Source organism: Melospiza georgiana, chromosome 10, assembly GCF_028018845.1.
Source record: "Melospiza georgiana isolate bMelGeo1 chromosome 10, bMelGeo1.pri, whole genome shotgun sequence".
NCBI lineage: Eukaryota > Metazoa > Chordata > Aves > Passeriformes > Passerellidae > Melospiza > Melospiza georgiana.
Window position 1 is genome coordinate 4,331,152 of NC_080439.1, and position 23,549 is coordinate 4,354,700.

The window sequence follows — 23,549 nt, forward strand, 5'->3', positions numbered from 1 at the left end:
CAGTCATTATCTATGAAAAACCACTCTGATGCATAAGAAATGTATGGAATGTACCACTGAGACCTCCCCACTGGCTTACAGGGACCCACTGACATGCAGGAGGTGAGAACCAGGACCTAAATCCAGCAAGGGGAGCACCCAAACTCCTGTTTGCCTCCACAGCAGCAGATGCAGCATCCACCTCCAAACCCTGCAATGCCCAGGAATTCATTCAGGAAGGGAGCAAAGCCTCCAGGGAAACTCCAAGCCTTGTCAGTACAAATCACTGTTGGATGCAAAAATTCATCCCAAGCACAAGAGAAGCCTTGCAGGTGGTGTTCAGTCAGCTAAAGCAGGGCTGGACCCAGCCCCTGTCTGTGCTCCCAGCTGGGCAATGCCAGGCAGTGCAGCAGTGGCACACCAGGGTCACTCCTGCCCTGGGGAAACCTAGGGCACTCAGGGAATATTTCTCTGTCTGCTCTGGGGTGCCCTGACCCCCAGGGCAGCACTGACTTTGACCCTCATTCATGGAGAAAGTTTCCCAGACTTCAAGATAGACTGGTATCCACAAAAGTCCAAAAAGTGAAATAGATTACAGAGAGTAGTGTAGGTGTATCAGCTGGTGAGAAATTTAGGTTTTGGGATTTTTAGTATGTTGTGGATAGAAGCAAGATGGAGGGCACAGCGTGTTGTCCTGGGTTTCTTCTTCATGCTTCTTCTTCCTTCTTCTCCATGGGTTTGGGTGGCATTTGGTAATTGGGCAGAAAAGTCCCCATTGCAGCTTTTTGGAATCAGTTATTGGGTTAAAAGGGAAAATAATCCAGGTGTCAGTTCTTAATTGGACAGTTTAGTCTTAAAAGACCTTCTAACGATTGTTGGCCGTTTTGTGTCTTGTAATGACAAGCTGCCAAACTCACAGCAGTGAGACTGTTTTACTGATAAGAAATAATAAACACCTGAGTCCAAACACAAATTACTGTCTTAAGTGCCTTCAATCCAGACCCAGAGAAACCCACAACTGGAACCTCCACACTGCCCATCCTCTCCATCCCCTGCATGCCCTCACCTTGCCCTGATGGGCTGGGAGCCCAGCCGTGGCCCCAGGGCGCTGCCATTGCCCGGGGAGTTCTTCCTTGCCAGGGCAGGGGATATGGAAGTGGTTCTTTGAGGCACCTGGAAAAGAATGGAGACATCTGCAGTCACCCACCTGAGCCATCACAGATCACCTTCCAGCTCTGCCTCAAGGCTGATTTACAACTGATTTCCCACTGAGAGAAAGGCAGTATTTAGGGCAATTATGAAAGACAAGGCTCTCAGCTTTTAGAAGGGATCACTGGAGTGTGAGGCAGCAGCAAGCAGCAAAGGTGGTATCAGGGATGCTCCTGGCACAGGAGCCCCCAGAGCAGCCTGACTACCACCAAAAAAGGCACTTACATCTAGAAGAAATGTATGCACATATATACACACACACATATATAATTTAAATCTAACAAAACCCATACAAGTAATTTTTAAGGTAAAATTCAGACTGAAGTGCATTTCTACAGCCACAACAGAGGTTTTCTATCTAGCTCAGATATGACACATGCCAGCAGACAAAAGGTGTTGACTGGTGGACAAACAAGAGGGTTGACAGTGGGAAGACCCAGACTGACCCACCTAACACTGGGATTAGACACTGTGACCTCCACTGAGCTTCAGATGCCACTGCCAAACCTTGCTGCTGGCAGAAGGGCTCAGCACGAGCACCCAAAGCCAACCACAGCCTAGAGGGGCAGTGACAGGTGACCCTGACCTCTGCCCCATCCCGTGGGAGCTCAGGCATCACTGCATGGTCACAGTTGCAGTGACTCCAGCACCTCAGTGATGTGCAGAGGCAAGACAATACTCACCTGGTTCAATACCTTGCACCAGGTAACAGAAAGGCCAAGGGCTCGTCAGGATTAGCAAGAAAAAGGATTAGGCTTGGCTTTTTTAAGAATAAACACACGGTTCCATTAGGTAAGATAAGAGAAGATTTAGAGAGTCTGGACTGCAGCATCACCAGCTGCAGCTTGTCCCAGCACAAAGCAGTCTCCCCTCCAGGCAGGGTACTCTGCAGTCAGGACTTGGGGAGTTTTTCACCTTCCTCTGAAGCATCCAGCCACAAGCACTGGCAGAAACAAGACCCTGGACCACGGAGACAGCCTGTCCTGCCTCTCAGGGCAGTCCTTTCTCTCCTGCCTCCAAACACCCCAAACTCACCTTGGGCAGCCCAGTGTGCAGTCAGGCTCCTCTGGGGTGGAACTGCCAACACACCAGCCCTAAATGTGATCTGGTGGATCCCTTCCAGCGTCCATCTTCCCTCAGCCAAGGGGGAAAGCACTGCAGAGTGCTGGAGAAACAGCGTTTCTCCCAGCAGCCATGGTCTCACCACGCAGGGCATTGCTGCGGCCTAGCGTCCTTCTCAAAGGACTCATGGCAAAAGCCAACATTAAATTGCAGGGCTTTTTCTTAATTAGGTTAAAACCAGGCAGCCACCCCCCTGCACGATGGAGGAGCCAAGCACACAGACAGTTCCAGGAGCTGTTGGCTTGCTGCTGCCTTCAGCAGAGCACTGATGTCCCCTCTTGCTTGGTGACAGCAGAAACAGGAGCATTATCAACACCCATGACACCACCACAGATCCCCTGCACAGGGAGGCTTACCTGGTGACTGTGACCTTGCTCTTCAAAAGGCAAGTTACTCACTTTGTAAATACACAGAAAAACTGCCTCTCAATCAGGGACAAATACCGCCTCCCTGTCACTAATCAATTTATAATCATTTCTCCTCTGTAAAAATCCTCCTGGCTGAGCACTGATTCACTGTAAGGGCAGCTTTAATGGCCAAGTTATAATTCTTCCCAAGTGAAGGTGTATAAACAACACAATCGAAATACTGGTCCAGAAGAATCCTAATTAAAGAGGTACTGCCAGACACTGCCAAAATGTCAATGCATGTATAAAGCTGCTGGAGCCCTTACAAGTCTTCCATCAATATTGATTGCAACTGGAGGCACGGTACTGGACTAAAAAGGACCTGTCTTATTGAGTATGACAAATTTTATGTTCCTATAATTCCATTTAAGCAGAAGGTTGTTTTTTATCCAAGGGAGAGAAGAGATTAATTTGTTTTGGCCTCTGTCTGAGCTCTAGAACTTTCTTTGCTGGAGGGCAGTGCTGTTTTGCAGCTATTTTGCAGCCAAGAGCAGCTCCCAGCATGTCCTGAGGAAACGCAGCCCCTGGGTGGGTCAGCCCCTGCTGCAGAGCCTCGGGGTGGACTCAGTCCTGCCCACTTTGCTTCGCCAGAGGGACTCAGCTCTGAGGTGCTGAAAGTGAGGAGTGGTTGTGTTACCTTTGGTGGAATGTCTTCCTCCTGCCGTAACCAAGAACTTCGGTCAAACTTTTCAATGCGAGGGGGCAGAGGAGGGTTTTCTGAGGTGGGGTCCGAGTTCTGCCTTGGCATCTCAGTGCGGTGAGAGGTCACCGTCAGAGCCTCCTGAAACCCAGCCAGTCCCTTTGCAGGCTGTTCATGCAGTGACTGAGACCCAGACAAGGAGCTTCCTTGGGATTTCACAGTGACCAGATGTGGAATCTAAGCACCAAGTCAAAACAGAACTATCAGTCAAAATGGAGGCTAAAAAAAAAATAAAAACGGAATTAAAAAAATTTTTAAATTTGATTAAAAAAAAATTTATTTTGATTAGCACTTTGGATGCACTGAAAAGCCCCCTTGGTCTGAGATCAGCACTGCCTTGATTTCAGGAACTTCTGACTTACATCACTTCAAGGCAAGATCTGTTAAAAATCACACTCCCGCACACGCCGTGCCCGCCCCAGGCTCTGCTGCTGCTGGCCCAAAGTCCAGCTCCTTCACCTGCACCTCCGTGGTTGTACTAATGAGGTTTGGCATGGATTTTCCATGTTAAAAATGAAGAAAAACAAAAAGAAGGAAACGATAATAAATAATAACTGATTAAAAAAATCATCAGGAATTCTGAGGCATAGATGGCTTAAAAAATATCTTGAGGCATGAGCTTCTATAGGTCTTGGTGGCTCCCAAGGATTAGCCCTACAGGTTGCAAGTTTAAGGAATAATGACATCTGTTCTGGGAAATGTGAGAAAATCACAAGGTTACAGTTTGTGAAATCAGAGCTCCTTCCCAGGACTCTGTGAAGCTGCACTCCATTGATACAACAGGGACGTGACTTTTATTTGAAATTTCTACATACAGATCTCTGTATGTGTCCATGTCTCAAGGGTACAGGAGTATGCACACACACACTGACACGGGGCTCTGGGCTTCAAGCAACACTTTCATGGGTATTTTATTGCCAAACAAAAGTCTCTGTAGCTGCTGATGGTATGGGACACCAAGAAAGTCACTGAAAATTACTTGGTCAGTCAGAGGGATGACAGTGAAGTGGGGTTTTGCCCACTTTCCAATTGCATACAAAAAAAGTATATTTCAGGGCTTTCCTGCACATTTTTGTTTAAGGCTGGCTCTGTTCTGGAGGTGCCACACGTGGCTGGCACTTAGTTGGCACATATTCCATAGAAAGCCCAGCTGAACCTGGAGCAAAGGCTTTGTATTTCCCTCTGAAATCCCTGCTGGAGTCTGTGGATCTGTGGGAGCAATTCCAGCGGCTGGACCAGAGCCAGCACTGACACTCCTACAGCTTTTGGTGGCAGAGTTCTTGTAGATCTCATGGCTGGGAGAAACTTCTAGAATAACAATGCCCCTCCTCTGTGACAGTCATGGTGATCTATGCCCTCTCCAGATGTGTTTGTGACTGATGTCAACTCAATGGAAAACCAAAACAAAACCTTGAATCAAAGCGGCAAAGAAAGCAAAACCTCTTTCTGATGATCCCCAGCATCAAAGCATCCCGGGTCTTTTGTACCAGGCTCTGTGGTTTTAGGCCTTTACATAAACCAGATCCAAAGAGGACCAGAGCAACGGCTGCACTGGCCCAGAGCAGCAGCTCCTCCTGGTCCTCCAGCTTGTTTCTAGCAGTAACCAGTACGTGATGCTTCAAAGGAAGGTACAAACCAGCGTGATGTTGCTAACACATGGAGGTGACAAGAGGAACACACTCATGCATGCAGATGCTGCTCTTACTCATGAACATGCTTAAGGCTGAGAATCCAGGGAGCCAGCCGCTATTTCCCCGCCATCCATCCATCACTCCTCGTCTCCTTACCAGCACCCCCAGCACCCTGGCAGGGGGAGCACCGTTACCTGCGGGTCCACGGGCCGGAGCAGGGGCGGCGTCCGGGCTGGCTGCACGCCGCTGATGCTGAAGGACTCGGAGCGAGGAGGCAGGTTGGGGTCAGAAATCCTGTTGGCCACCTTGTGGGGCATGGCCGGCGAGCTCTGCCGGTTGAGCCGCGAGCGCTCCTCCACCTGCGCGACACCGGGACAGTCAGAGCCCAAAAACCCATTCCAACGGGATCCAGGGTAGGCACGAACATACAGAAACCTCCTTTCTCCTCAGGCATAGCGTATCTATTGCTTAACCAAGGTGGTGATCACTCACAGGCTGGACTTGATGATCTTGGAGGTGTTTCCCAACCTAAGTGATTCTGTGATCATGGAATCCAAGATTTCCATCAAACTGTGCAAAAAATGCATTTTAAAGGCATGAAAATGCTTGGATTTATACGCTTCATTAATTTCTGAATATGAAATGGAAAAAATAAAGAAACTAAAAAGAAAACATAAAGAAAAGGCAGCATGCCTCAGAGAGATGTTCCTAGAAGAATACTCCCGAGAAGCTCTTGCTTCTTCTCAAATGGATCTTTGAGCAAGGGAACCATTTTCCTTCACTGTTATAAACACCACAACGGGTAGTTTTGTTTGATCTGAATAAAAGAATAAACATGGCAGCCAGAAAAATGTTGGCTTTGATCTGAATTTACTGAGTCTGGCACCTTGTCATGTATGGGAGGGAAAAAACCTCCTTTACTGAGAGAGAACATCAACCCCAAGCCCACTGCTTTCAGCTCCCCTTGATGGGAACACGGTGCTTTCAGCTCACCCAGCCGTGCCATCCTGCAGCTAGGCTGTGCATTGATATTCAGGCAGAATATGCTATGCAGAATTTTTGATACCTCGGGATCTGATGTGTATTTTATTTATGTGTCATTAAAGTGTTAAATACCCCTAGCATGTCTTGGTTCCACTGTGGATGATGCCACAGTAAAAGGCAATCTTGACAACAGGTTTGCTTGGAAAGAACCACAGCTCTTCTTTAAATAAATACTCATGAAACAAAAGAACCATTATATGAATAAAAATGAATCCTTTTCAGAGACTGAGCACGAGACAGAGTTAAATCTAGGTAAGAAATTTGTGTTATGGACTGTTTCTTCAGTTTAAGTAGCCTGGGCTACTGCTGTGTCCTAGAAGGTCACCACAACTTCCCACCAGCAAGCAGAGGCCGTGCAAAGCTCTGCTCAGCAGTGCCCAAGGAGACAAAGGGATGGGAAGAGGAGCAGGGTGGGAAGGAGAACTGCCTCTGAAAAGCGAGCAGCAGCCTGAGTGCTGGGTCACGGCTGCTCCAGTCCATCTCCTCCTCAGCCAAGCCCTGGCAGGGACAGCGACAGGCGGAGACGGAGCCGCTGCGCCCCAGCTGCTCCCAGCACAACACCGGGCTCCAAGGTGCAGCTGATTGTGGAGGATCTCCAAGCTGGTGGGCAGGAGAAGGCAGGAGAGGGATCAAATTGGGATGTCTGGGTACTGGGAAGGAGAAAGGTGCTTGATTTCCCACTGCCAGTATCTCCTCATTTGCACCTTGTGGGACCAGCACAGCAAAAGATGCTTTTGCAATTCTCCAGCTGTGCTTGGTGGGGCCCTACTGATTCCACTGTTAGGCAGAAAGGGGGAAAAAGCAGCAAAATCCTTCAGATGTTCATCATTGCTCCAGTACAGACCATCTCTAACTGAACTCAAGGTTCCCCAAACAGGAAACATCCTTAGCAGTGTCTGTGCAGTCCCAGTAAAGGATTGCTAATGTCTTAATACATCACTTCAAAGTGAGAGCAGGAAAAAAGCCATGGGGACTGAAGGAGGAGCTGATTGTGGGTGTTGGCTGCTGCAGAGAACAGAACAGCTCATGATGCACAGCTGAGCCCTGAGTTCTCTCAGGGAAGCTCTGAACAGTGGGAAAGCACCATGGGGTCCAGCCACCATGTGGAAAATGTGGAAACTTGTCCCCTCCTTTCTGCACAATCATGTGTGGTATATTCCTGCCCAAATCCATCCTTCATCTGACCAAGCTGTACCTGGCTATCTGCAACACCTTGTTCAGCAAATACTGATCCATAACAGGAAAGTCAGTAACAAAGGGAGCTGCTAATTCCAGGACCACAGCTCAGAGTGCTAATGCCACATCCCTGGCTGGATCACCAGAGGGTCCCAACATGATCTCCAAAAAAGCCCAAACAGTCCATAATTATAAGAGATGTGCCTGGAAAAACAGGACAGGTCTGGGACAGCATCCAAGCTACATCCCAAGTTAGCTTCCAGTGCATAACCCTGGGTAACCAGAAGATGAGTAGAAGGGGCAGCAGAAGGGAGTGTGCATCCATGCGTTTTGGCAGGACTATCTGCTCAGACTGTTTCGTTCAGCATCAAGAGAAATCCTTGTCTGTGCTCTGGGGAAGCTGTGAGAGATGCAGCACAGGCTGGATCCTCACCCACAGCTTTGTCATCACCAACAGGCCAGCCCCTCAACCAGGGGATGCAGGGACATGACCACAGGGTGAGTCTCACAGCCTCACTCCGATGCTTCATCCCACTCCTGCAGGGTCTTGGGGTCACCCTGTGAAAACCAGTGGGGTGGGAAAATGTGTGCATAAAGGAGAGGTGTGAAAAGCAAAGACAGGCACAGCATGAGGAGGGCTCAGCCGTGGTGATCAAGCTCCTACAAGAGAAGACTTGATACCAAAAAAGCATAAAAACAAGGGCAGTATGGGATGTAATGCAAAATCCTCAGGAAATATCCAAATAAGCTTTGCACAGCCTCCAGAAACTGTAGGCTGAGCACCAGACTTGTCTTTTCATTGTTCCCACAGGAAAACAAAGTCTCAATATTTCTGTTAAATTAGCATGCATGGGCTGGGTATGGAAATTGCTAAACTGTAACAAAAACCATGGTGGGCTCATTAAGTATCAGCACAAATCTATCTGTGGAGCCAGCAAAGGTGGGCCTTCAATATATGCAGCAAAGTACCTGAATTGTGTTAAAAGTAGGACTAAACAGAAGATAAAACAGGATGGAGGCAAGAGGAGTCATTCTGGGAGATTCCCAAGGGGGCTTTGCTGAGGCAGTACATCAAACTACTGCTCCCAACAGCAGAAAGATGCCACAGCTTGGAGCATTTAATTAGAAACCAGACAGAGTGACACAGGTAAGGAATAAATGGTTTGGAGAGCTAATTGGTGGAAGCTGGAGAAGTTCCCCAACAACAGGAAACCTCATCTTTCCTATGATTTTGGCAAAGGGGAAGAGGCCATGTTCTGCTGCTCTTATTAACACTGTGCAGTTCCCAATGTCCTGCTTCCAGGGACAGCATCAAAACGATGCCAGCCCCAGGAAACAGAAGAAATGGGCCTTTGTGTTTGAAAGGGAAAGCTAAATCCAGCACTCTTTTCCTTCACCCCAGATAAAAAAATAATATTCTTTTTTACATATCTTTGCTGAAGTTTTGCAGACAGTGCCAGAAGCACTTAAGCAAGGTTCTAGAGGGTTTACTTAAAACCAGGCAATAAAAGACAGAGTTTATTCCCTTTTCCCTGCCCACTACCTACTCTCAGCCTCCCAGCAGATGGACAAGAGTGACCCAGTTCTGCACAGAGCTGCAGAGGAACCACCCAGGTGGAAGCCTCTCTCATCAGAGGCAGCTCAGCACATCTGGAACACCTCATCTGCAATCCCACTCATCAAACCTCTTCTTACACTAAAAAGGGCTGGAGAATGATGATGGAATTTTAGAAAAATGAATAGAAAGAGCAGGCACCAGTCTTACTGGAGTCACCACAAAGAGATTAAGGAGAAAGAGTCTGCACATGGTTCTGAATCTGCACTGCAGACATGCATGTCTTAAATCTTTTCAAGACTATTCAGACTAGCAATAATTAATATTCAAGATCTCACAACTATTACAATCCTCTCTTTTTGCCTGAGAGAAAAAAATCAGGAAAGAGCAACCCCAAGGGATACAGCCCTGAGCCTGGGGAAAAGCTGTCCAACCCCTGCCTATGCAGAATTAGGGCTCAGCAAAGAACCTCACAACCATCACCCTCTGCATTCACCCCTGACCCTGCAGACTTGTGGACATGGCAGGAAGGAGAATGAGGAGGTGATCTTCAAGGTCCATTCCAACCCCTTAATTGAATTATATGATTCTATGTCCACAAGCCCCCAGACAGGCTGAACCCCTCCAGGAGGGATTCACTCTCCTTCTCACATGCCCTCATGGAAAAACCTCCCGTTTGTACAAACCCAGACACACTGCACCGAGCTGGGAGTGCTCCTAGCACAGCTGATGGCATCTCCTGGGTCCCCACCCCGTGCAGCACAACCCGCTGAGTGCATTTCAGAGCCAGCCCTGCAGATGCACACGAGCATCACCATCCTCCCTGCTCTCCCTTACCTCCTTGGCCCACGCTGGCTTCTCGCTGGCATTTATCCCTTCTTTGTAATGGTACAGGGGTTTCTTCTCTGCTGGCCTCTGGTCCTGCCTCTGCTGCTGCTGCTGCTGCTGCAGGGACACCAGGTAGTCCCTCTCCTGCTGGAGCTGCCTCTGCAGCCTCTCCGCCTGCCGCTGCTCCTCCAGCTGCTTGCGCTTGTACTCCTGCCCAGGAGAAACACAGTCACACGGTGCCCAGCCAGCCTGCAACCTGCAGATTTATCTGTTTGGGTCAACAATGGGGCCTGAGCAGCTGAAAGGTTGTTTTCTGGCAGAGCTCGCTGATTTGGAAGATGTTGGGGACTGAGCTGTAAAGCATCCCCAAGGAGAGACAGCAGAACCAGCAAATTCAGAGTTGTGACTCTGCCGGTGATGCTCTGCCCCGTTTGGGAGGAATGGGGGATGTGAGTGCTGCCTTGTGAGGGAAACCCTGAAAGACCCACTGAGGGCTGAGGTTTGCTTAGCAGTTACCACTGACTTTGCCCAAGTTTTTCTGGATAGAGAAAAGAAGGATCAATTCAATGATGTGCCAAGCATCACCTGGTCAAGATGGGGCTCAGAGTAACCTGGTCTAGTGGAAGGTGTTCCTGCCCATGGCAGGGGGTTGGAAAGAGACTGTCTTTAATGTCCCTTCCAACCCAAACCATTTCATGATATTATGGTCAGACAAAACTCAACTGAAGCCAACTCCTCTGTAGGACCAATTAATTGATCCTGAGAAGAGTCAGACTGCAAAGCCAACTGTGTGATCTTTCTGAATCCCTACAGCTCTATGAGTTTAAAGGAGTAAATAATTTTGCGAAGTCCTTTTAAAAGGTAATGGTTTCTGTGAGGGCTTTGGATTTTTTCCTAAATAAAATAGCAAGACAAAAAAAAACCCCAAACAAACAACCCTGTAGATTAAAAGAAAATGCAGTAAGAGTAACAGCTACCAGCAGTAAAAAGGATAACTCAAACTCAAATTAAATAAAAAAGAGGACATCAAGAATGCAAACAGCACACAAGGGAACAGACAGTGTTCCTGCGAGGAAATTGAAACAAAAGCCCTCACTTAGAACATGAAAAACAGCATGGCAGGGTGGGTTTGATGGATGCAGGCACACAACAGCTGGAACACATCCCAACATGCTGCAAACAGCCTCCAAAACTCCACAGCAGCAACCAGGGCTGCTCCTCTCAGGAGGACACACACACACACACACAAACACACCAATGCTGCGGAGGGATGCGATGAGAGCCGTGCACCATGAGGGCAGCCAGCCCCAGGCAGAACAGGGCATCCAGGCATGCTGCAGCCATGGAGCAGGACAGGAGGCTCCAGGGAGGGTGGTGACAGCGGTGTCCCCCATGTCTGGGCATGCCAGGAGGCACTGGGGCACACGGGTGCATGCGGACACGACACGGGCAGCAAGCGGCAAGCGTGGCCGTGGCCTCCCATTTACCAGAAGTAGCGCCTGCTCCTGCAACAACTGCTGCTGCAGGATCTCTAACTGCCTCTGCTCCTCCTCTAACTGTCGCCTGATGTACTCCTGGAGGCATGGGCAGCAAGGATCAAAGGAAAAAGAGAGAGAAGGTAAAAGAGCCAGTATTTCCGGGGAGGAAGGAGAATGAGGTGGGCACCCACATCCACCCCGCCCAAGTGATCTGATCAATCAGCCCTGGCACCCTCCATCCCTGCCCAAAGAGCCCAGGGTGTCCACCACTCTACAAGAATGGAAACTGCTGGGGAATGGCAAACATGACTCAAGAATAACAAAAAACCTGACCCCAAGAACAAGCGGGCATGGAAAACCTGCACCAAGTGCCTTCACATCTGTGGGCCAGCAAGTGGATCCACACAGAAATAAACAGCAGTGAAAGCGACGCACGCAGCGTTAACAATTAAGCAATTTGCTCTCAAGTGGTAAAAAAGGAGTGTTTAGAGGAAGATCTGTGATGAGAGGCAGAGGAAGGCGTGCTCCCAGCCCGGTACCTGCTCGTGCTCGGCGCGCCGCCGCTCCTCCTCGCGCCGCATCTGCTCCTCGTAGTGCCGGCGCTGCTCCCGCTCCTGCTGCTTCCGCAGCTCCTTCTCCCGCCTCTGTTGCTGTGGGGGGTAGGAGGTTCAGGTCAGCATCCCCATCCCTCTCCCCAGGAGCTCAAAGTCCTTTTTGTCATTGTTTTTGGGGTGTCACCTTGCCCACACACCCAGAGGGCTCCCACCCATCCAAGGAGATCATTGGGTGGTACAGGAACTCCTTGATGCCACTCCATCCTCACACACTCTGGTGCTTGGCACTGGCTGTGGAGAGCCCACAGCATCCTCCTGGCCAGAACCAGATTGTTTTATCTCCCACCTGCAGATGAAGCCATGGGGGCAGTGCATGGTCCCCATGTCCCAGCATGGCCAACCAGGAGGTTAATGAAGCCTTGGACAGCTGGGAGCTACATGAACCCATTGCCTCTGTCCCTGGATCAGGGACAGAGCCAGGGGAGTTACTGCCTACTGAGAGGGAAATGCATTCCTCTTTATGTTTGCTGAGACCAGAAACCAACAAGGAAGACTCAAAATCCAAGGGTTTTTCCTTTTTGAAGCACCAAATGAGCAGGATGGAACTTCCCTTGCTATTGTCAGGTCCTGCCTATCCCACTCCTCCTGGGTGCATCCCTGCCTGCTCCACTCTGCAGCACCTTTGCTGACAGGGAGTGTTGGGGTGATGACAACCCACAGCCTGCTGTGAGTCACCCTGGGCACACCTGCAGCCCCCACACACCTGCTTTTAACCCAGCCTAACTCCTCCTAAACCACACCGGTAGCAGGGTCTGGCAGCAGAGTGCTGCAGTGCTGCACAGGCTGCTGGCCAGGGCAGCCCCTCACTGCAGCACACATGCAGCACCGCATGCAGCATCGGCAGAGGGCACTCCAATGCCGGGACTGGCTCTGGAGCTGCCTGCCCTGACTCCATCGTCCCCATCATCTCCTTGGTGCAACCACACGGCAGCGGGAAGGCACCCGGTGCAGCAGAAACCCGGCCCTTCTTTCTCCTTCTTTTTTTTCCTGTATTTTTTCCCCTCCCTTGCCGACACACGGTGGCTGAGCAGTGCATGGCAATGTGTCACTGGAGAAGCTGGCACTGCCATGCGTTCTCTAAACCCTGGGGAGGGCTGGAACCAGCAGCTGGAGAGCTGGCTGAGCACTGCAGAGGCCAAGATGCCTCCGTGTGAAACTGCTGCTCTGCAGGAACCCGCACTGCACAGACTGATTTTAAATCTGTATCAATCTGTAGATACCTATAGAGATACTGTATTTTCCTCCATATTCTATATATTTGTGTCTCTGTGGAGATACACATCCAAGGATATCTTTACAGATAGATATCCATGGAGATAAATCTATCTACAGCTGTTGTAACAAACATTTAAAGACCCCAGCATTTCCATTAGGAGCCATTGCCTGTCCTGCTGCTGCCTCCTCACCCACAGGTAACATCCACATGGACTCCAATGATTTCCCTGAGCTGCAGCACAGCTTTAGTGCCACCTATAGCAATATTTATCAGGGAAGGAAAAACTGCCTCCAACCTGAAATAACCTGCCAGCTGCAGGCACAGTCCCTGGCACTGCCCACATGGGCAGGGGATGCATGTGCTGCTCTGTGTGCACTCCTGTCCCCACTGGCAACAGGGGAACGTGGGCCTGGGTGCAGCTTTTGGGACTCTGCACTAGAAACTGCAGAGGGCTCACCACCAGGACACAAGCACTCTGCAGCATCCTGGTGGTTTAGTGGATTTCTTGGCCTCACCAGTGCTCCCTGATGTCCTCAGGTGCTGGTCACTGCTCCCATGACCTCTGAAGCACACATCTTCAGACTAATGCGTTGAATAAATTAGCCTGAGCTTCCAGTCCCAGTTGTGCCACACTGGTTTTGGGGTGGGTTTTAACGGCTGGCTTTTTTAGTTAAACTATCACACTGCTGAATAAGGCACATCATGCTTGTGTAGGCTGGGCTTGGCTGGCAGGAGGCAAGGCCCTGAATATCACAGCTATTTCTTAAATAAAAATCACCCAAACGGGCTTCATTTCCAATCTGGTAGGTGAACAAATCCAAATCCTTCCAAACAAGGAGGCAAAAGCAATTTTCTCATCCCTCCTGGGTACCACATGCCCCAGTGAGCTCGCCCCACTTCTGTCCCCTTTCCTTCCAGGCAGCACCTCACCAGCAGCCTTCTAAAAGCCTATTTAACTACAGGAATGAGAGCTGAGACCCACAGGGACCACTTTCCTTCAAAGCCAGGCCTGATGCTCTTTTGGATGCTCCAAGGCCCCCTGCACCCTGCTGCAGGCAGGCTCCTGGGGCTGAGGCTCTGAGCAGGATCCAACACACACATTTATGGAGGCCAGCAGAGCAGCACTGCCCTGCAGCTCCACAGCACATTTGTCAGGTCACATTAGAAGCAGGTCACTTGTCACCATTGGTGGCATTGCCAGCACCTTCAGCTGAACACTGCAGCCCAGAAGAGCAGGGCTGGATCAGCTGCCTTCCCTGTATGGCCCCGCTGCAGCAGCTGGCAAACATCTGGAGAGGAGCTGGCACTGCAGTGGGCAAAACCCCAGTCTACCCAGTATCAGGGTGATACGGACCATTTTTGAAAGAGGGATTTGGATCAGGGAGATGCAGCTGAAAACAAGTGCATGTAGAAACAAAAAAAAAAACCCCCAAAATCCCAACAAGAAACCCAAAAAACAAATAAACAAACAAAAAACCCCAGAAAAACAAACAAACAAAAAACAAACCAAACCAACAAACAAACAAAAAAATCCCCAAAAACCAATCAAAGATTCAAAGATCTTTCTTTCTTTTCATTGCCTCCTTTTCTCCCTGTTTTCTGACCTCCCTCTCCCACTGCAAGAGCACACTTCCCACATTTCTCCAAGCCTGAAACTACTGTGTGTATTTACACCATCCAGATCCATTATTCATGCAAGGCAAGAGCACCAATTAATTAGGGCTGCATTTATATAACTCTGCAGGTAAAGCTATATGTAGCTGCTTGTAAGCCAGAATGGGATCTTATTTGCACTGCACCAGATATGACAGGTTTTAAATATTGATGAGAGGAGACACACAAAAGCAAAACCTCTGGTGGGGAGGCCCTTGGAGGCCTGGCATGAAACAAGGACTTCAAAGAGCGAGCTCACTTTGCCAGATCAGACACATCCTGGGCTATGAGCAGTGAGGGAGCTGCAGCTGCCCCTCGAACCCTGTGAGCTCAGAGAGGCACTGACACTGGCAAGAAGAAGCTCCTGGAAACCCTGGCTTGCTGCTCCCAAACACCAGCATGAGCCAGGAAAGAAGTGGAAGGGGAATTCCAAGTGACAAATGAAAACAAATATTCTAGGTGGCTGCGTTGTTGTGACAGGCTCATTTATCTGAGCCACCAGGGAAAGAGTGACTGTGGCTGGAACATCATCTTTTCTGACACACCAAGCACTGGAGCATGGAGAGGTGTTTCCCACTGGTAGAGAATCTGGGTCAGAATTTCCCACCACGGCAAGCAGGGATCTGATTTGCTCTGAACCACTGCAGAGCTTTTGCTCAGGATCACCATGCAGGGATGCCCCATGCAGGAGGAATCTCATGCTTCAGGAACTATGAGCCCTACATGCTTCCTGACCAAAGAAAAAGGAGAGGGACATGAGGCTTAGCTCCTACCTGTACTACAGGGGCTGCTGTAACCCAGCTCTCCCTGGAAATGGGTGCAGGAATGCTGCTGGGACCACTGCAGGGTCCCCATGGACCCCACACCTATGAGGGGGCTTAATGACAAGGTTCCTACAAGCTATGGGACAACTGCACATGCAGAAGAAAATAACAAACCACCATTTTAGATAACCTAAATTTACCTACAACTAACTGCTGATTTTTTTTTTTTTTATTGCTTTATAAGAGCTTCCAGTCAATGGTGCTCTGCTGGTTAACATTTACAGGAGCTTCAGCAATTTTTTATCCCTTGAACATCCAGCTCTGTAAGTGCACTAACTGGAGCCTCAAATGAAAACAGCAAGATCTGCCTGGTACATTCCCTGTAATGATCTGACCTTCATTTTATACCTAGAATGGAGAAAAATCCACAATTTGGCAGAAAAATGAGGTTATGTAAAGCCCTCTCTGACTCCATCTGCCCACTGCTGCCAAGGGGTCTGCACAGAGATTTGTCTTGCAGGATCCCCAAAGCTCCTGACCCCAGGATGTGTTATTCCTACAGCTCAGCTGGAGTTTTGGTGGTTAAACCAGTGCATCAAGGCTCATTCTGTGCCAGCAACAAATGGAAGGCTGATTAGGGAACTATATATATCTAATATATGTATATATAGGGAAAAATTAAAATATATTCAAGCCTATTCACCCTTCTGCATGACACAAACATTTTCTGCAGTGCTGTTGGATCTATTGATATTTAATTTCCTAATTTGAGGGTTAGTTCTGGTGCACATTTTGAATTCATGAGACCAACTTTCTGTGCGAGGGAAAACAAAGCTGCAACTCTGCTCCCATGAAAGCCCCGGTTTCAAAGCTGGCTTGGGCATTTTTACTTCCACTGCAATTAAAGACAGCTGCAAATCTAAATCTCTTTGACTGCCTGGAAGAAGATTCAGCCTCAGAGAAGGAAATTGGTCAGCTCCTGAAAAAGGAGACCCAAGTGTCCAACAGATGCAAGGAGACACGCAAAGGATGGCAGCAAGGTCTGCAGGGCACCAGGAAGGCCATAAAGACCTTCCACTAAACTCCTCACTTGACTTTTTACTATATGCATTTGATGTTATTGTCAGAGCAACACCAGGAGATGGTGGATTTCCCCAAAAATGCCCTAACGTGGGAGGTGCTTTGTGAGAGGTTCAGAAATCCCCATTTAGGAAGATTCAAGGTGACAGAAAAAATGTGATTCTTTCATTTTGAGACACGAGAAAGGGTAGGAGCTCTGCCCCTGCCAGTATTTAAAGACACTGAAAAACCACTAAACAAACCTCCTGAAGGTCTGCACTGATGGGGGAATGGGCCAGTTATCCCACTAAGGCCTTTCTTCAACTCTTTTGCTGTTCAGCTCCAGTACAAATTAACTCCAGGCATTTCTGAGCTTGGCATCCTTCTACATCAATCCCTTTGGAGCTGCACTTGGGCCCAAATGCCAACTCACTGCCTCAGCCTGGACAGCTCCACAGCATCTTATGATGAGTAGGAGCTCTTTCTGTAAACACAGTAATATGTTTGGCAGCTTGAACAGGCTGACTTGGGAGACCCAAAAGCCACCAGCTCCAAGGGTTTATTTGTCCCGGCTGCTCTGCCGTGTTTTAAAGGTCAAATTTATTTTGAAAACACAGTAATCTGAGTCTTCCACTGGTCTGTTCCCCCAGAGATCTGCTGGTACCACTGCTGCCTGCTGCAGGCACACCCCATCTTAGTCAGACCATAAAGCAGCATGGAAGAAATCCTGCTCCCATTAACCAAAATAAACCCCTGGCCAAGAAAGCTATTGATGAAAGCTAGTGCAAAGCTGGTGTAGGAAAAAGCAGAGAGGCCCAACAGCAGCAGCCTGGCTGCAGCATCCCTCCACAGCCATGCAGTGTGCTGGGAGCCTCAGGACAGCCACACCACACTCAGCACAACTGTGACAGCTGCTGGTGGCTTCCCATCAGAGGCTTCCCGCCCCAAAATACCCAGCAAGGGCAAAGACCAAACTATATCCAAACTATATCCCTGCAGCAGCCATGAAACTTCATTTGCTAATCTCTGCCCTTGCAGATTTTCTGGTTTTGCAGATTCAGGGCACCTTGCAGCTGGCAAAGCCACAGCCAGCCATGCTGGGGAGCATCTGTCCCCACCACTGCCACAACCCACCACGTTTGCAACAGAAGGGCTGTGCCTCTTTCAAGGACTCCAGCTTTAATCCTCACCATAGCAACTCAGCTGCTCCTTGCTCGCCACGCAAACCGTGTCTAATAGAGAGCAGAGCTCATTTTGCTCTGGCTGGATGCAGGTGAGGCTAAACCTGGCCAGATGGACCTGAGGAAATGGGCACTTGAGAAGATGCTGGGGCTATCACAGCTGCCAGCTGGCCCCAGCATCTGCCCTGATCCTGGCTGAGCCCGTGGGACAGATCACATCAAGGGGGCAGAGGATGCTCTTCAGCCACAGCCCCCTGCCTTTCCCACTCCCCTGACATGGCAGGAGCTTCCAAACACCTCTTGGCCAGCTTTGCTCCAGCACTTCCCCCTTTCACCCGAGGTCCAAAAGCTGTGAGCCAGCTGGGAAGAAGGCAGTGGGTGAAGGGGCTGTTCCAAGCCATTAGAAAAGGCATTGGGTTTAAATCCTGGCTATGGTGACTTTTAATGACCTGGGGACAGAAGGGAACTGGCAGAGCCCAGGGGACTGAGCACAGCCCAGCCCAGCAAGGCAGCAACTCTGTAGCTCAGGGCAGAGCACTCCTGCTTAGCAAAGGGATTAGTCCTCCATTCAAAACCTGCCTGGGAAGCAGCAAAGAGAACAATTTTCTTCTGTGTGAAGAGAACATATTAATACAGCAGCAAGCATTGTATTCATTACAGGATTGCAGTTAATCTGGTGTCTGCTTTTATTCTGCTGTTGTTCTGCTCCTGTATTGCTTGCAGCAAGCAGGCTGAGACAAAGGCAGAACCAAGCTCCCTTACAGCAGTCCTCACAAACACCCACTGGGGCAGGGGATTTTGGGGTGCATCTGTGTGCAAGCCTTGTCCTCTCCCAAAGCAGCTTGCCTGCCTTGGGATGGGTGCAGGGCTCTAGCAAACCTTGACCTACAAAGTATTGAACACCACAACAGACCTACATATTTACCAGACTGAAAAAATGCTTTGCCTGGGATTTGCCTGTGTTGATTTTTGCCCTGGAGGGGCTCAGAGGACCACCTCGAAGAGGGGCCATACCATCACCATCATCACCATCAGCTGCCTGAAATTCCTTCCTGTCTGTGCCCCTGGCCTGAGGCATTACCCAGTACAGATAAAGGGGATGGATTGTCTAACACTCCATTTACTGCAAACCCTTTTATCAGACATATTGGTGACCTCTTGAGAAAGCTAGTTTAATGATCCTCAACACATGAACCCTTCAATGAGTCACTTGGCTGAGTTCAGAGCAAGGCTATGGGTGCCTTTTTGAAAAACCCCATCAAAACCCCCAAGAGATGGGGAAAAGCCCCTTTATTTTTTGATGAATTTCTTCAATACAAGAACCAGGAGCTAAAACAAAAGCAAGCACTGCCTCCAGAGCACATGGCCAGGCTGAGCAGCTCAGGGACACCCAAAGTCACGAGGTCAAATCCTGCAGCTGGATTTTAAATGGGGTGGATAATTTTAAGACCGACTGCATTTGTGGCTGGTATGTAAAGACAAGGGTAATGAAATCTTATCCTTCAGGGCACATATGGATCATTGCACAAGTCAGGCAGGCATCTGCCCCTCCCCTGCAAGAGAAATTGTAATTGGCAGGGACTGTAAGACTGAAATTGAAATTATGGATTAAATAGGACACAAATGGCACATGGATCCAGGGACAGGGCAAATTGAGCTTTTCAGCTCCTTTTCCACTGTAACAGTCCACAGGAGCAAATAATGATAATGAACTTGACAGATGCTGGATTGCACACCTCGACTGAACACAGCTGTCACCCCAGTCATGGGCTAACTCTGTAGTCAGTAGTTCAATACTTCCAGGGACCCCTTTAGGTTTAGAATTCCAAGGATTTATTCATAGCAAACTAGTTCTATTACCTTCACAAAAGTTGGCAACACTTGGCTATGGTGGGGAGAGTGGCTGGAGGAGGCTACACCAAAAGGATGGGGCTTGACCATTGTGACAAAATGTTTGGGATTACTGACTGGAGAGGTCAGCACATAACCTTAAACCACCTGAGAACAGTTACAGGAATGTGCCCCTTGCTGACAGAGTGACAAAACTCTCCTTTGTCCCCTCAAAAAAGAAAGAAGCTCAGAAGTTTCTCTCCTTGGTTAGGTGAAAGAGCCATTTCACAGGCTTAGGGGACTTCACCTCAGACTTAAGGACAGCTATTTGGACAGGAGCCAAAAAGTCAATTTACTAAAAAAAGAAGCGAGCAAAGAAACTAATCGCTTTTGTGAGGTGTTTTACCAGGAGCAAGAACCTCTTGCACCCGGCTCGGTTTTTCTCTATTTGTTATTCTGCCTTTTATTACACTTTGGTGTTTCCAACACTGCGACAGAAGCCATCCTGCTGATTTTATACCTCCAAAGGTAGCTGAGCTACCTTGGGTGAGTAATACACCTCCAACAACTTATGAGACCTGGCTCAAGGAGGCCAAGAGACCTGCCACCAGAAATTCTGCTGCTCCACACCCACAGCCAGCTCAGCCCTGGCCAGTTACCTCCTCCAGCCTCCTCCTCTGCTCCTTCTGCTCCTCGATGCGCTTCTGCCGCTCGGCCAGGAGCTGCCGCTTGTGCTCCTCGTTCTCGCGCTGCTGCTGCTCCAGCTGCTGCCGCCGCAGCGCCTCCGAGCGCTCCTTGTTGGCCAGCTGCAGCCGCAGGAAATCCCGCCGCAGCGTCGACTCCCCGGGCAGGTTCAGGATGGAGCTGCACGCAGGAGGAGCGTTAGAGATCCCCTCCCTGCAGCCTTGAAGCTGTTGTACCCGCGTGGTTCCCCAGCGTGGTCCCGCTCCCATCCCGACAGCATCCAAGCACCCGACAGAGCTTGTGGGCATTGTGGGAATCCGCGAAAATAGAGGGTTTTGGGAAAGCTGCAAAAGGCTGGCTTTAGATACAGTAGAACTGTGAGCAGAGCTAAGTAGCAGCTATGAGATAGGTCAGCAGAAAAATTATTTAAACTGTAGAAAAGATCTGTGAATTAACGCATAGAACAACAGTCTGTGTATTAACGCTTGTCTAGAGTAACTCTCTAAGCTACAGAAAAGTTTATCCAGCAAGATATTAGGAAGGCTGATGGAGCTCTGTGCGTTGTGTTTTAAGGCTTACAAGCAGGTATTGTATTCAAAGTCAGCAAGCATTGTTTTAACCAAAGGTATGTGTGCTTATGGTGATTAAATAGAACTACTGTCAATATGCTTTTGCTTTGTGTGATTGGCCAAAAAACTTATAAAGTAAGTTGTAACATCAAATTCTTAGTCTGCTGCCTGAGATGTGAGCTGCTGGCATCTTCCCATTGTCATAATCATGTAAAGAAACTAATGCTGAAAAATAAAAGAGCTCAAGGCACGTTCCCCAGCAGTCCCATTCCATTTGTGATTTGTAAATAACCCCCTGCCAACGTCAGGGCAGCAGGGGTGGAGGGATGGGGACCTGCAAGGTGACAGAGCTTTGCTCATGGCTCATCGGTCATTTACTCACTGGAAAGGGCAAGGTTTCCTTTACATTAAGTTTCTAACCAAAGCCTCTGGTGCTGCAGTGGCTGGCACGCACTATATTTAGCTGTGCACAAAGCACATTTAGCATGAATCACTGCCAGCTATTAAAATACTACATTATCTCAGAGAAATAATGGAATAACCTGATACTAATTACAACAGCTCTGAAAAATGTCAGCAAAGAAAGTTCCAGCCCCACGGTGCTTGCAGGAGCACCTGGGAGGCTTCATGGTGAAAAATTACATGGAAACTGGGAGTTAGTTACACTTGGATGTAAGGAACCATATTTTGAAGAATTTTTTAATTTTACCTCACATTTTTCCACATCTGAATATCCGTATTCCCATGACAGCACCATGTTGTGCTGCAGATCCAACAGGCAATGGGGTTTTTCTTCCCCAGCTTTTGGTTAAGGTGATCCAGAGCATCAGTTCATACCCACGCACCACCCGGCAGCGAGAATTCCCTCTGTTCTGCCAGGGAACAGGACTCTGTGCTCAGAATGTCCTTTTTCCATTTCCAGTTCATAGGAGCCCATGCTCCAAGCTGATTTTATGCACAGCTCAAGGGATGTAAGGGCACAAATGAAATGCTGATTCTTACCTTGGCTCTCCAGAGTCGTTTTCCTCCTCCTCCTCCTCACTTCCACTGTACTCGTACTCTGTCTCATCTAGGAACAGAATTGCTCATCAGTGCCCTTTGCTGGACTCATTTGTTTTTCCAGTGGCTGAAAACCCCAGAGCTCTGAAGGCAGAACAGCCAATTCTCTTTACCTTGCATAACCAAGAATAAGCAGCATTACTGCTCTGCGTTTTGTGGTTTTATGGGGGCCACAAGGGCAGGGAAGCACCAGCACAGTGGGCAACAGCCCTGACAACCACAGCCCCTTGATGTAAAGATGGGGGTGTCCACAAAATAAGAATTTATCCCCATATGACAGTGAATGACCCCCTTCTTCAGGATGGTTCTGCAACAGGAGGTGCACCACCAGCCATTGGAGCCAGAGCCACAGGGAGGTGGGATTTACCCAAGGCTCTGAAGGCAGCAGCTCCTCTTTCCCTAAACATATGCTCTTCCTATGCAAATCCATGTAATTTCCAGGCAATGAAGATATCCACATAAAAGCTCACTGCAATGTTGTGTTACATACTGCAATTTCTGCTGGGATATCATCTTTATCGGATGAAGGGAATTATAGTCAAAGAAAGGCTTGCATTTATCCAATTACTCTCCATCTCTAGGGTCCAACCTTCATTTGCCAGACTAAACACATTTAATACTTCACTGGGATCCCATTTTATTGTTTTGATTGTAGTGAAATCTATTACAAGGGGCTGGAAGGTACTCATGAAAAATTAATTCCACTACCAATAAGAAGAGAAATAGCAACATATTAATTTGCTGGATCCTACAAATGAGCTTTCAAATTAAAATTCAGTTCACAAGCAGCTGAATACTTTAACAAGTTTCTTCTGCTATCTGATCTTTCTTGCAGAAGACTTTGATAGGGCCTGGAGAGTTCACTGAAAACATTCAGTTTAATGGGTTATTCCTAGTCAGCGGAATTGCTTTGGGGCAAGGGTCTTATCTGGATGTTGGTTTGCACAGCTCTGCTCATCGCTGGTGCTGCAGGGATGTCACGTAGATCAACACACTTGGCATGAAATACGTGAGCTGGGGAAAATTCAGCTTAGCAGCTTCACCCTCCCACACGCCAGCACGGATCTATGCAAACGTAAATTTTATACACACGCTTTAATGAATCAAGGCTTGGATGTTCCATGTGGAAATTACCACCTGGCCTAAAAAGTGGCATCATTTTTCATTAGGCAAAAAAAATATCTAAAAACACTGATTAACTCTAATGACAGTCACCTGTCTCCTTTGCATGAACACGCATTGTTTAGTTACAGGTATTTATTTTCATTTCAACGACTGAGAGGAATCAAACCCAACAAAACAATCAGTCCCCAAAACCACATGAAGGCTCACACCTATAGAATTTAACGAGGTTGCAAACAATTTCAGCCATCTGAGTAAGGGGAACTAGTACTGGGCAACCCAGTCCTTTTTGTCTTCCCTCTTTTACCCACAAGCTTCACCTGCCTGGACGTGCCCTGGTCTGCACTAGGGATCCCCAAGCACGTGGCAGAGGTCACAGATTGCCCAGGCAGGCATATCTGAGCACATGGCAGAGGTTAAGGATTGCTCAGAGTGTTGCTTCTTCTCCAATGACCCTTCTCTCTTGTCCACTGACCTTTCTCTCCTCGCTTCTTTTTAGTCCTGTCGATGTGGTCCTTGAGCTGGATGCGGACCTGCCTCTCGTTGGGCTGGTCCCGGATGAAGGGGTGCTTCATCAGCTGCTCCGTGGTTGGTCTCTGGCTGTGGTTCTTCACTAGGCAGCTCTCAATGAAGGACTGAAACTTCTTAGACCTGGTCAAGAACAGGCAA

General features: G+C 48.7%; 1 protein-coding gene across 4 annotated transcripts in view; it reads right to left on the minus strand.

The window, feature by feature from the left end:
- Positions 1-23,549, minus strand: part of TNIK (TRAF2 and NCK interacting kinase) — a 145,420-nt gene that overhangs the window by 26,187 nt on the left and 95,684 nt on the right. For 2 of the 4 annotated variants that reach the window (XM_058031366.1, XM_058031363.1), the window contains exons 10-18: positions 23,356-23,531; positions 21,702-21,768; positions 20,106-20,310; positions 11,669-11,779; positions 11,139-11,225; positions 9,661-9,861; positions 5,243-5,407; positions 3,355-3,594; positions 1,046-1,152 (exon numbers count right to left, since the gene is read on the minus strand). In XM_058031366.1, coding sequence (XP_057887349.1) covers positions 1,046-1,152; positions 3,355-3,594; positions 5,243-5,407; positions 9,661-9,861; positions 11,139-11,225; positions 11,669-11,779; positions 20,106-20,310; positions 21,702-21,768; positions 23,356-23,531 — 1,359 coding nt within the window. The remainder of the gene's footprint in view (positions 1-1,045; positions 1,153-3,354; positions 3,595-5,242; positions 5,408-9,660; positions 9,862-11,138; positions 11,226-11,668; positions 11,780-20,105; positions 20,311-21,701; positions 21,769-23,355; positions 23,532-23,549) is intronic. The other 2 variants (XM_058031364.1, XM_058031365.1) reach the window with 2 other exon arrangements.